Genomic DNA, 14,781 nt, shown 5'->3' with positions numbered 1-14,781 from the left:
CGCCATCTAAATAAGTGATATATATATATATATATATATATATATATATATATATATAGTTTTTAGAATATAGCGCTTACTAGTACATATTATATGATCCAGTGATACATACTAGATGGCTTACTAATATATACTGTAAATTTTTTTGATATATATCTAGTAACAATCTAATACATACCTACAGATAAAATGATACATAATTTTTCAAATATGATGTTTACTAGTATACATTATATAGTTAATTGATATACACATATTTAATAAAATATTCATCTGACGTCTCAATACACACTTCTAGATAAATTGATATATAATTTTTAGAATATAGTGCTTACCATTATGTAACTAAATGATATACACTAAATAGCTTATCCATATATACCATAGGCTATTTTTTATACATATCCTATAAAGACTCAATACATACCTATAGATGAATTGATACATAGTTTTTCGAACATAATATTCATCAATATATGGTATACAGTTAGTTGATATATATATATATATATATCTAGTAAAATATTTATCCAATGTCTCAATACATACCTCTAGATAATTCAATACAAAATTTTCAGAATATGATGCTCATCAGTACATAATATATGGTCAAATTATATACACTAGATATCTTACTGATATATATTGTAAGTTTTTTTAATGCACAGCTAGTAACAATCTAATAGATACCTACAGATAAATTGATATATAATTTTTTAAAAATCGTATTAACCGGTACATAGTATATAGCCAGTTAATACATACCTAGCAATATATTCACCCAACATCTTGATATATATCTCTAAATAAATTGATACATAGTATCTAAAATATGATGCTTATTAGTGCACTACATGGTCAGGTGATACACATTCATTGGCTTCTTGATACATACCATAAGGTTCATTGATATATGCCCATAACCACATAACACTCACCTTCTGGTAAATTGATAGACAATCCATAGACAAGTTATACATATTTGATCATATTAAGCTGATCATAAAAAAATATTTAAAATTTTTAAATTGCTTCATTGCAAATATGACGAGTAATAGATATATTCTTAACTTACAAGATATGTTCCAAAAAGGAAGAACATACAAAATACAAAAAATATGATGGGTTGTATCAACTCTCCAAATGCTATATTCATCTTACATTAATAAATACAAAAGTGTTGAAAATAGAGAGATATTTACAAAAAAGATCCGTAATGAACAAAAAAATTGAGCACAATTCAAGTGGCGCCTCTTTTCAATCAACTACCTACAAAATAAGAAGTTGGTGAGCTCCAGTAGATAGTTTTACTAGATTATTTAAAATTTTTGAAAAAATATAAAAAGTGATGTTAAGTGAAAACTTCTAGCTAAATATTTGTATTAATATCAAAGTTGAGCTTGTGAAGCACTAACTGTTGCTGACTTGGAACCACATAATGCTACAATATATATATATATATATATATATATATATATATATATATATATATATATATATATATATATATATATATATATATATATATATATATATTCATGATATATATTAATGAGAGATATCAATTAATATCAAAATTCTATGATTTTTATACCATATGCTAGTTAAGATGATAAGGTATTAAAGTATTTGGATAAAGAGATAGTTATATTTGAGGAGTCCACTTGACCAATTTGTTCATATGTTTTTGCATTATTAGATCTTGGACATTGATAAAACATTCACTATAAGATGTTATATGCTCTTGTGAAAGAACAAATGATTCTTGAGAAAGAACAATATTTTCAAGTGACATAGATATTGAATAGTCTAATGCCATATTCTCATGGTTGTACAAAGAAAGAACCAATAGCTTATCAATGGTCATGGAATTCAAAGCATTATCAGATCCTATAAGTATATAGATATTAATAAAAATTATTGTGAGAAGTATTATAAAAATACATTGAACATATTGAGTATTATAACTTACAAATTATCAATCAGCATCACTTACTCGTGTCTCCTTTTGGTATAACTTCTTTTTTCTTTTTTTTTCTTCTCAAGTGCACTCTTCATCCTTTTAGTAGTTGGATCTTTCTCAATAGATAGAGGCTTGATTGTAATATAATTATTAGATATTTCTATATTATTTGATTCTGATATAATAATACTCATTTGTTTTTCATTGTCAACATCATTTACATTCATTTGATGTATGTTAACCCTAGGTTTGATTTTTATGAATAGCAAAATATTTAAGTATATAATTGGTATTAATAAAATATTTGAGTATTTGAAGAGAAGTTTCAAAAAGCTAGAACTCTATTTCAAGGAGACTTAAGGTTTCTGTCTTGAAACCTCAAAGAAGGAGTTTGGAGGCCAAGCTATATAATTTTCAAGTGAAGAAGGGTTAGAGTCGACTCCTAGAGGAGTAGAGTCAACTCCAGCACAGATTAGCAATTGACACAGGCCTAGAGTTGACTCAAGCAGACCTCAGTTGACTTTAGCATGCAGATTGGCACCAGCATGACCTCGAGTCAACTTCCACACTACTCGAGTTGACTTTCTTAAAAAAAATAGAGAGATGATTTTTTAGACACAATACTTGAGTCGACTCTCCAAAATCTCAAGTCGACTCTCGAAGACCTCGAGTTGACTCCAGACCTAATCGAGTCGACTCAACAATCTCTGATAGCTCCAATAGCTAGTTTTCAGAAAACTACAGTTTTTATTCAAACCTTCAAACGGCTATTTTTTAAGTTCCCAACGGCTATGAACCCATTTTTAGTCATACTAACTTGGTTTAGTGGGTGTCTAAGCCATTATTAAAGAGAAAAAATTAAAAAAAATATAAAAGATACAAGAAAACCACTGAAATATACTTAAAAAATTTTGTTCAGCTTTAAGTAAGTTTTTAAGAAGAGCTATTTCACTCCAACCACTCATTTTCTTATGTAATCAAATCTTTCTCAAGAAAAGAAGAGAGCATTCATTGCAAAAGCTTTCCAACTCCTAAATTTGTACATCAAAAATATAGCATTTGCTCATAAAGGAGTTTATATTTGTGCTAATTTTTTGCATCTCAAATTTTTATGTATTTCAAGTTTCAATTTGGATTGAAACTTGGGAGATGGCTTATCTAAGCCTAAAATTAGATTTGTATAAGCCTAGGAATGACTTGGGAATAGATTTTAGTTGGTGATCTTGTAAAACTAATTGAATTAAGATTGTGAATTTAGAAAATAATCTAGCTATAACCAAGTGATTATAGTGAAATTCCTAAGAGGATTACTTGAGGAATGAGTGTAGGTGTTGGGCTTGACACTGAACCACTATAAACTTAATTATTTATATGTGTATGACCTTGTCTCTCAGTTATTTCTTTCTTGCTTTAAATTTCTGCTTATAAATTCATTGCTTCTACTGCATACACTCATCCAAGTAGTGTACATACTTATTTTAGTTTGTAAAATTTTAAAAATCTAATTCACCCCTCCTCTTGGGTTGTATCTTTGGGCAATAATGTAGCATCCTTTCGACCTTAATAGTCAATTTATCAAGTTTATTTTCTATTATATTTAAAATATCACTTGAAATAGCACCTTTGACTGTAACGGCGATTGTCTTTTGATATGCTATGGTATAATAAGAAACCAATATTTTTTTACCATTGAATGGACAACTAGCTAAGGGGTGTTTGATAATGCTTCATCTTTTGCATACTTGTCCATCATTTTAGTATATATTCAGAAGATAAATAAAGAATATTGCTACAATGCAAAACCTTCAGTGCATGCAAATATAAAAAGCCCATACTCTCAAATTTTAAACAACTCTATTTAACTAAGATATCAAGTGAATTAAATTTAATAAATCAAGATAGCAACCATCTAGTGAAGTAATCTTATAAGTGTACTTGCCACCCTCACATCCTGTACATTTACAAAGATATGCATGTTAGTTCCTAAACTCCAATTTGAATTATTGTGAACATACCTTGCATATTTTTCAACTATTTCTATTAACATAGGCAATCCACAAACATAAATAATTTATTTTGTTTATCTTGATTTAAAATCTTTATACAATTTCTTTTCTCGAAAGAGCTATACTGTTTTCTTATACCTTTCCATAAATATTGAAAAAGATAATTTTTTATCAAAAAGATTTTGAAGTAATTATTCATACTCTCACTTCATTGTGTTGTTGTCATATCAATACAAAAGGACTCCTGAGTTATATCAAAGTCCATTTCTCATATAATTCTTATAATTCATTCATCCATCAATTTTTTTCGAGTTTATATTTTTTAACTAAGATTTTTCATGGTAATTGAAAATACTCCATGGAACAGCATTCATATATGCTAGCTTTAAACTCCGTCTGAAATCCAGGATGACTAAAATATATATGAATTTTTTTTTATAGTATTTTAAAATATATGCCATAAATATAGATCATGGCATGTATTGGGTAGGGCTTTTTTGATAGTCTTTGACATGGCAGCACATGGATCTGTGAAGATTGTTTTGGATTGTTTTCTAAATATTACAGTTAAAAAGATTCTAAGCAACTAAACAAATGAATCAATTATTTTATCAAATAATCAAGTCTCCTCAAACACAATCGTTTGCTCATGATGACTAATACTAAGAAGTATAGCAAATAGCATTTCATATTTATTTATTTCAAAAGTAGTGTCAAATAAAATAACATCCTCAATATATATATAGTCTATAATTGATCTCCCATCTATCAAAAAAAATTAGCTACTTATCCTATTTCATCAACTCGTATAGCATAATAAAATGAAGGATCATCTAACTACTGACTCTTCAAATAATCTAAGAGAATTTGTGTATCTCCAACCTCAAGTTGTCTCATTCTTTTTGTAAGTAAATAACTAGAGTAATCAATTCTTGTAAATCCGACATGTTCAACACCATAGGATCTTTTAGAGAAAAAATTATAGGCTTGTGAAGGATTTACTCCAGCTTTTTCCATCTGATCAATAACCATCATGTGAATGGATAATAGTTTGTGATATGGTCTTAACATATATGTCTTGTTATGACTTGTTAAAGGATGATTATAATTAATTATAACTTTATTCACAATCCATATATTCTTATGATCAATTTTGAATTCAATGCGAGCCATAAAATTTATTCTCTTGATCACTCATGGTTTCTTAGTTATATACGTGGGATAAGTAGCATGACTACCTTTGTTATTACATAAAAATATTCTACTCTATATGCTTCCATCCTTTTTGATCCTACGGTGATCTTTGTGAACACTAAAATCAACTCTCTTTGCATATGAGTTATAAAACTTATATGCTTCTTCTTCTGAAGTAAAAATCATGACAATTTCTGGGTTCGAACGTGAACCAATAACTATCTTTAGCAATGAACTTTTATCTTGAATAGATATTTATGAACATCAATAATTCAGAAAAAATAATATGTCAAGTCCTTTAAAATAAAAACAACTATTTTTATATATTCAAAAATAGTACCTTAGTAATTATAATGAACTTAACCAATAACTTATCTACATTCATATACTAGATATGTATGCTAGTGAATTTTTGAACATATATTTATAAATAATAAGATTTATATCAGAAAAATGATGCATGCAGCCATTCTTATTATATTATTTTAGCTTGATATAAGTATGTATTGTTTGAATATGTTGTATGTATTTGCATAAGAAGTAAGTAATATATGGATATCTGTATACATAGAACAATATAATTTAGTGTTACAAACAAGAGATGAAACATAATTCAACTAATACCATAGTTTTTGGTGCGAAAAGCTTGATTTTCTGAATGAAACTTGTGCTATAACTTGTAATATCATCTCTCGAGTCTTCCAACTTTTTCTAGCATAATTCATGAAAAAAAAGAGGACAAAAAATTTAACCAAATGATGAAGAGAACTTTATAACTTTATCTAACATAATGATCTTAAAAAAGAAGAGAGATTTGAAAGAGATGAAAGAGACTCGAGGAAGATCTTATGGACATAAGAGATGGCATGGCCCATTGGATTTGGAAGAGGAGAAAGAGATTCGGAAGGAAGACTTTATGAATGGAAGAAATGGCTTGATGTAGAAGATAATGGATGGATCAAGAGGCTTGATGAAAAAGAAAAAATATATGGACGGTCATGATGGATCTCTTTTAGCCATGCATTTTATTTCTTTTTTTTTTATTTTTTCAGTTATGAAACTAATCGGCTCCATTTGTAGGAAAATCAAATCCTTATTCAACTTCTAGATTTTCTTTTTAATATGTGAAAAAGAAAATATGATATTAAACTAGGCCCATCCTACATGATTTTCTTCCAAACAAATACTTAATCTACTTGATAGTATATGAAGATTCATGCAAATATATTTATCTATATTAATTATATATTGAGAGGACTTGGGACATTTATACAAATAGAAGAACTTAAAGATGGGTGACTCCCATTCCAACCACTTAGTTGGGGGGAGTCTCATTCCGATTCCAATTTTGGGATGGAATGGGAATGGTCCACTTCCTCTAAAGCCCATTCCGAAATCTCCTTACGGATTCAAAGCCCATTTTAAGATTTAATAAATTATTTTCTTAAAAATCTCTCCTATTAAATTATTTTATCAAAAAAATCTATTACTCCCGTGGCCCATCCCCTAAAAAACTCGATGGACTCTCTCAAACAAAAAAAAGTGAGAAATCCTAGCCTCTAATGGATCTCGCGGCCACTCTCCTCTTGCTCCGGTGACCAAAAGACCATCTTCCACTTCTGTATTAGTTTTCTAGTTGCTCAACCCCCATCGAGCCTCCACCTCTCTTATTCTCCATGAGGAAGAGCTTGCCCATTTTCATCTCCTGCGACCTCCTCGGCTCCATCTCATCTGCTGACTCTCATCTTCTTCACGTCAGCACGGATCACTGATAGGTCTCTCACTCCCTCTCTCTTTCTCTCTCTCTCTATATATATCTAGATGGACAAGAAAGGTGTTTGAAGAAATGCCTAGCTAATTTTATCAGAAAAGTATTTGTTCTTTGCTTCAGCTAGAGATATTTACATTGATCTAACTATATACATATTTTCAATTTTTTATTTTTTAATCCACTCATTCAATGCATTTTGAATGTGTTTATTTGCTAATAGCTTTAGCTATAGTAGTGGCTATCTCAATGCTTAGCTACTTGAACTATTTTAATACTTCACTTCATCCATTTCAATTAGTTGAGTGGCTTCTAGTATCCTACATACTCGTATGGTTGGGACTGCAGGAGAGTCTCTGACTACAAAGAAAGAGATATGAAATTTCCTCTGCTGCAAAATATGAAGAACTTGGAAGTCCTCTAAGTATAAAAGAGGCAAAGTTAATTTAGGACAGCAAGTAGAGTATGTGAGTTGGTCTATTTTGATCTCTTGCCTGCTGAGTCCATATCAATTGGAGGTATGATGAGTGTTAAGAAACTTGTCAATATCCTGTGAACTCCTGGATTTTTTTTGGGAGATGCCTAATCTTGACCACTTGTAAGTATATCTAGAAATTCTCTTAGTGACTTTTACCTTCATTAGTCATTTAGGTTATAGTTCAACTATATGATTTTAATTACACAATTTGCTACCATGAATATTCATTACACAATCAATTCATTTGTTGCTTCATGGTGGGTTTGTAATTGTTCCGAAGCACTCAGCTACTATTAGGATTTGTAGCGTTTCATAGTTTTAAGTTGTAAGTTGCCGCTAGTCCCAATACCACTTTAGCTAATGGCTAAGCTAGCTAGTCGCCTATCTTTGTTCAGCACTTGTTGATCCAAAATATAATTTTAGCTAATAAATGCTTGACTGGGAGATTTCATGTGCCCTCATAAATCTACTAGGGAGTTCTTTATGGTTATGATTTATTTTTGAGAGTTGAATGAATTTTTCTATTCTATTTATAACCAGAAAATTGAGTAGATTCTTTATGGAGTCTATACCTTTGTTTGGCCAATAGAGCATTTTTATATAATGAACAATATGGTTTTTCACTTTATAATAAAGCTTTAGGCTCTTATTTACTAATGGTATGCTATTAGTTGTTAATGTTTTTGCTAAAAGATAATATTATAGATGACTATGTACATAGGAAATGGCTCATCCTGTGGATTTGAGAAGGAAAAGAATGCGTTATATTAGTATTATGTGTATGATGTTTGTGATGATGTTTGTGGTATATATGACTTGATATTTTATGAGATTAATGTATCTTAGAAGGCGTCAGTTGATAGCAAAAAAGAAAAAAGATAGAAAATTATTGAGATCTAAAAATCTAGATAAGCTTATTAAGGAGAGTGATAGAACATATGTGAGTCAACTCTGAATGGATAGAAGAATATTTGGTATACTCTGTGAGATACTTAGAGATATTGAGGGATTAAAAATTTCTCAAAATATATCCTTACAGAAAATTATTGCTATGTTTCTTTACATAGTGGTCCACCATCAGAAAAGTAGGATAATTGGAATTTTTTTTGATAGAAGCAGAGAAACTATGAATTGACAATTTTACTTGTATCTTAAAGCTATATTAAAATTATATAGAGAGTTGTTCAAAATCTCTTAGCCTGTTATAGAGAATTGCACAGATGATGCATCGAGATGTTTTAAGGTATATGATAATACACCTCATTCTATTTTGTTATTACTTAGATATTTATTTATTTTTTGATGTTTTAAAATTGGCTAAGAGCATTAGATGATACTTTCATTAGAGTGTTCGTTCCTGCGGAGGACAAACCAAGGTATCAAATAAGAAAAAGTGATATTGCAACCAATATCTTAGGTGTTTGTTCGCCTGACATGCAATTTATATATGTGCTACCCGATTGAAAGGGTTCTGCACATGATGCTCATGTGCTCTGAGATGCTATAACTAACCCAAATGGTTTAAGAGTACCTCAAGGTACGTATATATTGATGAACACAAATTTACAAATGAAGCTTATTTTAATTTGCTTGCCTTATAATTATAATATGTAATGTGTTTTCATTTTATATGTGTCAAGGTTGTTATTACTTGGCTGATTCCGGATACACCAATGGAGAGAGATTTCTTGCCCCATATAGAGGGCAACGTTATCATCTCAATAAGTGGAGTAATGGACGATGATCACAATCTATAGAGGAGTATTTCAATAAGAAATATGTCCAAGCTAGGAATGTGATTGAGAGATATTTTGGACTGCTCAAAGGATGATGGGCAATTCTTAGGAGCCCTTCGTTCTTCTCTATACAAACCCAATGTCGCATTATTATGGCTTGCTGTCTCCTTCACAACTTAATAAGGAGGTACATGCATAGAGATCCAATAGAAGAGGAAGAGAATGAAGAGGAAGAGGAAGGAGAGGAAAAACAGGGAGAGGATGAAGTTAAGTTCATCACCACTCTTGAGACATTTGACCATTGGATCAATTTCAGAAATACTCTAGCTTAACAAATGTTTAACAATTGGAGATCTACATCTTCTAGGAGTTGATTGTATTTTGTATTTTTTCTTTTGGTTCAAGTATGTTAGGTGAATATTAGAACATTGGAATGCAATGGTTCTTGCATTTATGCCTAATGCTTTATATAGGATGTACGGAGGTCTATTTTGTGGTTTGTATTTTTATGTGAGATTAATTGAAGAATATTCTTCTCCATATATGTCTACCTATTTATCAATTTTTAATCATATATATCTATCCTTCAGACATTTGGGAGGATTTCATAATAAATTTTTTTTTCCAAAATAGTTGTTATGTTCTCTGTATGCCAAATTGCAAGCCCATTTGTGTCAGGCAAAATCTTATTGGAGTAGAAAGCAAGTCTTGATCACTTCTGTCCAGCTGACTCTCTGATGTTTTAGCCTCAAAGCGGTCAAGCTGAAAGCAAGCAGTTATTTGCAATTAATGAGTAGCTTGCAGGATGAGTTTGTAATCCAAATTACTTCATATATTTTTAGTTCTTTGGTATAGTATGGTTCCTGAATAATGAGTAATATGGTTGAAACTTGAGAGCATATTCAAGATCAGGTATAAGATGCATGGCCTGCTTAATGTGACTTTCTAGTGATAGATATGATCTAGAACGATTTTTAATGCTTTCGATGATGCATTCCCTTATATATTGTATTTGATTTGAGACTTACACACTATAATTGTAAGGGTGAATCCTTAAGCTTGGAAAAACAAATATATTAGTCCATAGTCATAGGCTGAAGTATCACCTTTTTGGTCTCATCGTCCATGTGTACAACTTCTATCCACCATTTTTACTCCATCATTTTTACCATTAAGTGCTGCAAATGTCATATCTTTTTTTGTTATTTTTTACAGATCACATACCATATGTTGTGTTTGGAGATTATGTTGCATTCAACAATGAGAAAGGAGTTATTGAATAACTATTTTTTGGTTCAAGTATGTTTGGTGATTATGTTGCTATTTTTTCTCTGCTATTTCTTCAGATGTTGTTTTCTCTATTGGATATTTGTAGGAGTACGATGGACTTACAAATTTTTCTTTCTTATTGTTCCTCTTTAAGTTTTGATTGAATAACTCTTCACGATACTAGCAGTTTCTTTAGATTATGATAAAAGATATATGATTGTTTTAGTTGTCTTACTTTGTATTCATATATGATTGTTTTTCCTCATCTAGATGTACTTAAAATGATCTATAGGAAGGATAGGACAACGAAAAAGGATGCTGAAATATTTGCAGAGGCTATTGAGAATATAAAGAGAGAGGAGGTAGCTATTTTGGATAATGAAGATCCAATAGATCTGAGAATGGATGAGGATGATGGAGGCCACTCGATTACACAGTCTCCTTCGATAGAGAAAGCATCTAGTAGCAGTTCAAGAAAAGCAAAGAAGCAAAAGTTATCCAAGGAAAGGAGGCAAGAATGGCAAGAGAATCCAAATTTATGAAGACTTTAGAGGCTATGTCTAAAAGCCTTAGGACATTTATGTCGCGTATGGATACTCATTTTGGTACCATAGCTGAAGTACTGGCACGTGAGCGGGAGATGGCTGAAAAGAATGCAACGAAAGTAGTGGAAGAGCTACTTATATTGGAGGCATTGACTAGTGATGAGTGATAAAAATGGCTGATATTCTCACAGCAGAGTCTATAAGAGCGTAGTATTCTTCTCCCTTCCATCACACTTGAAAAGCAGTATGTGCTTAGCCTTTTTGACTAGAGCATTAGTGGATCAGATTTTAGATGTTAGTATTTTGTGTGATGCTATTATTAATGGAGTGTTTAATTTTTTTATTAGATTTTATAAAAATTTATTTTTATATGTTATTATGCAACCACTATGGTAACCTTGATTCTTGATGATTAGGCTTTTTTATGATTTTGTCAATGCATTGTGCTTAGCCTTACAGAATTATCTGTATCAATTTGGGGTTTATTCAGTTTTTAATATATCGTATTTTCATATATTCTAATATATCCTTCTCATTTTTCAATATATATAGTACAATATAAACAATTTTTGTCTCTAAATCAATAACGTTATGAGTTCCCCACTTTATCTAAAAAAAATACAATACTTCTAATTAATATTTTTTTTACTAAAAAAATCTAACTAGTTATCATATTAAATTATATATAATTTTTTTTAAAAGATATTTTTGATATCCATTGCTGAAAGTTTTAGAACTACATTGGAGAGAACCACCACTGATCTGTTAGTTAGATTTTCTAAATTAATAAATTATATTTAATTTTAAAATTTTAAATTAATAAATTATATTTCATTTTAAATATCTTGATATATATTTTTTTAGTATTAAATAAGATGAAAATATTAAAAATATTTGAAAATAATTAATTTTTAAAGATTTTAAGTTCAAAGATAAAAGATAAAAAATGAAATTTTGAATTGATTTTGATTCTTATTTTTAAATGAATCAAATAATAAAAATATGAATTATCCATTCTAATTTTGACTATTTCATTATAATTCATTTCGATTTCGATTCTGATTTCAATTTTTATTGCAAATTTTGATTTTCATTGCAAACTAAGCATCCGCCAAATATTTTTTTGACTAACCTTTTGAACGAAGCACTCAAGCACCGGATTATAATTAACACTCTATATATGAGGAGGGGGTGATCCATTTTGAGGGTGAACAAAGCCTGCAGCTCGAACACAAACTTGGCGCGTGAACAACTCAAACTCGTTGCCAGAGAAAGAAGGAAAAGGCCCCTGGGCGGATCAACAAACTAATTAACGATGACACGTGCCTTTATCATCGAACGGTAGGACGAAGAACCGAACTCGCCTTCACCGGCCGGCCCGTCGCGACCGTCGAACCGGCGAAACACTTCAAAAAGGCAAGGGCATTCCTGCAGTTTCGCCGCCATCACACTCCTCACATCGGGCTCCGCAATCCTTTTCGTTTCTTAAACACCACCACCACCGCCACCGGCGAAGTTCCGTTCACCGCCCGCACAGCCACGACCTCCGACGCCCTCAGCAGCGCCGCCACCGGCGCCGCCGCCCTCACCGCTCCTCCGCGCCGCGCCGGGCCGACCACCAAAACCCCTGCCCTCCCCGGCCGCAGCACCCTCTCCATCTCCAGCACAATCCTCGCCGGCGCCACGGCCCGGTCCAGAGCAGCGGAGAACACGAAGTCGAACGCCGCCCGCCGGAACGGCAGCCTGCCGCACCTCTCCATCGCCCCCACCACCGGGAGCACCCCCATCCTCTTCATCGCGGCGGCGGCCGCAGGGCTGGAGCCGCGGCCGACGCAGAGGGCGCGGTCGCCGCGCCAGAGCCACTTCCGGGCCATCAGATCCACTACCACGGCATCCAAAATGGGTGCCGGGAGGGAGATGCCCAAGGTGACGGGCGCGCCGTCGCAATCGTCGTAGGTGGGGTCGATCTTCCGAAGGGATGCGAGGATGGGGAGCACGGCGACGGCGGTGGAGACGAGGAGGATCTTGATCACGAGGGATCGAGAGAGTAGATGATGGTAGATGAGTTTGGGCTTGAAGAGGTCGAGTTCGAACCTTCCCATGGGGGAAGCTCGAGTTAGAGTTAGGGTTTCTCACCAGATGAACTAGGGTGTCTCGAGGGCGGAGGGAGGTGGGAATTAACGGGTACAGAAGCGGGAGGAGGTGTGGTTACCGCCAATGAGGAGGAGGAGAGGTAGCGGCGAGGGAAGCGAGACACGTGCCGGGACGCGGAGGTGGCTCGTGCGTGCCATCGTTAATAGGAGGGAAGAGGCTGGAGAGGAGGAGAAGAGAGGAGATGGGTGTCGGTGGTGGGGGGAGGCGTTTCATTTGTTAATGTGGGATGTGAGGAACAACCCCTCGATGCGGTCGAAATTACAAAGCTGCCACGGCGTGCTCGATGCGAGTCCATTATCGATACTGTAATCGTACAAAAAAAAAAAAAGAGGCTGAAGTTACTCCCTTTCTCCTCCGATGTGGGGGGTGGGGGAGGGGGGGGGGGCGCGGCCATCACTCCTTTGCACCATGCCTTGATTTGATCTCGTGCATCACATATGCCTTTTGATTGCTGACTCTTTTGTCTGTTGGATCTCGTCAACTTGGTTGCAGAGAAACAGGCATCAGTTGTGGCTGCACCTTCCTGTTTCGATCTCATAAATTAAATTTCACTCATTCCTGTCAAGAGATTAATGGGCTACCTGAGGAAGCCAGTTAAGCCATTTGTCCATATTAAAATGCATTAAGGGTCCATTTGAATGCAACCATTTCGACAATGCCCGTAGCAGGTGGGCTGTGGGGTGTAGCCTACATTGGCCAATAGGCTTGAATGCTTGATGTGTTGCCAAGGTTTTCATCCGAGAAACCCATCTGTTAGCTTGATCCACCTACCTTGAACGAAGTTACAAAAAAAAAAATCCTGCAAATGTTATGCCACGTCTGAATTCTTATGCATTCATGTTGTTCATGAAGCTAATTATATGGCTGATTAGCTGGCTAACTTTGCAGTGAGTTTCCTCTCACCTTTGTTATCCAAAAAAAAAAAAAAACAAAAAAGCTTGCGGTTCCAATGTCCAGGCAACCAAGTAATTCTAATCCCCATGTCAGGTGACATGCTGATGCTTTTATTGCAGCCTTAGATTAAGTACATGTTGGAGTTGGCTTTAGAGCTGTTTGATTCCTCCGGCTTCCATTCTTTATCATGTCATCCAATATAAATTCTTTATATCTGGCTTTGGTATCCCATGGTTGATTAATTTCTCAAATAAAACTAAAGGTGTGTGGGTCCTTAATCATGTAGAATCTGTACGAAAAAAATCAACGAATAGAATACTGCCATGTTTAGACATCTCAATCCTGCAACTACTGCTGGCGGAGGCCCGGACACATCATATGTACCATGAATTATTGATGATCTAAGCCATCTAATTAATTATTTACACTAAATTATTGACAACAGATATATTTAATTATTATGGGGAATAACTGATACGCAGATGCTTGGTGATTGAGATGGAAATGTGAACAGAGCTGCTGCAGTCTTTAAAGTATAAACCGCGGTATATTATGCCTTGGAATTGATGGGAACATCTTATAGCATGCTGTAAGAGGTATTTGCACCACAAATAAAGCAATGATAATAAACGATGTAACTAAACTATAGAAGCGTCCCACGAAGGAATAAAAAGAAACAGACCAGATACATGGGGAAAATCCTTGAAGAAAGAAAAACAATAGGGCAAACAGAGCTGTGTAATTAGAATAAATGAGTATAATCTCTCATATCCT

General features: G+C 33.5%; 1 protein-coding gene across 1 annotated transcript; it reads right to left on the bottom strand.

The window, feature by feature from the left end:
• Positions 1 to 12,091: 12,091 nt before the first annotated feature.
• On the bottom strand, positions 12,092 to 13,250 carry LOC105032017 (uncharacterized). The gene has a single exon (XM_073259637.1). The coding sequence runs from the start codon at positions 13,059 to 13,061 to the stop codon at positions 12,414 to 12,416; it is 648 nt and encodes a 215-aa protein (XP_073115738.1). The 5' UTR covers positions 13,062 to 13,250; the 3' UTR covers positions 12,092 to 12,413.
• Between the last annotated feature and the right edge of the window lie 1,531 nt (positions 13,251 to 14,781).

This window comes from Elaeis guineensis, chromosome 6 (assembly GCF_000442705.2).
Source record: "Elaeis guineensis isolate ETL-2024a chromosome 6, EG11, whole genome shotgun sequence".
NCBI classification, from domain to species: domain Eukaryota; kingdom Viridiplantae; phylum Streptophyta; class Magnoliopsida; order Arecales; family Arecaceae; genus Elaeis; species Elaeis guineensis.
This window is presented reverse-complemented; position numbering and strand designations above follow the sequence as displayed.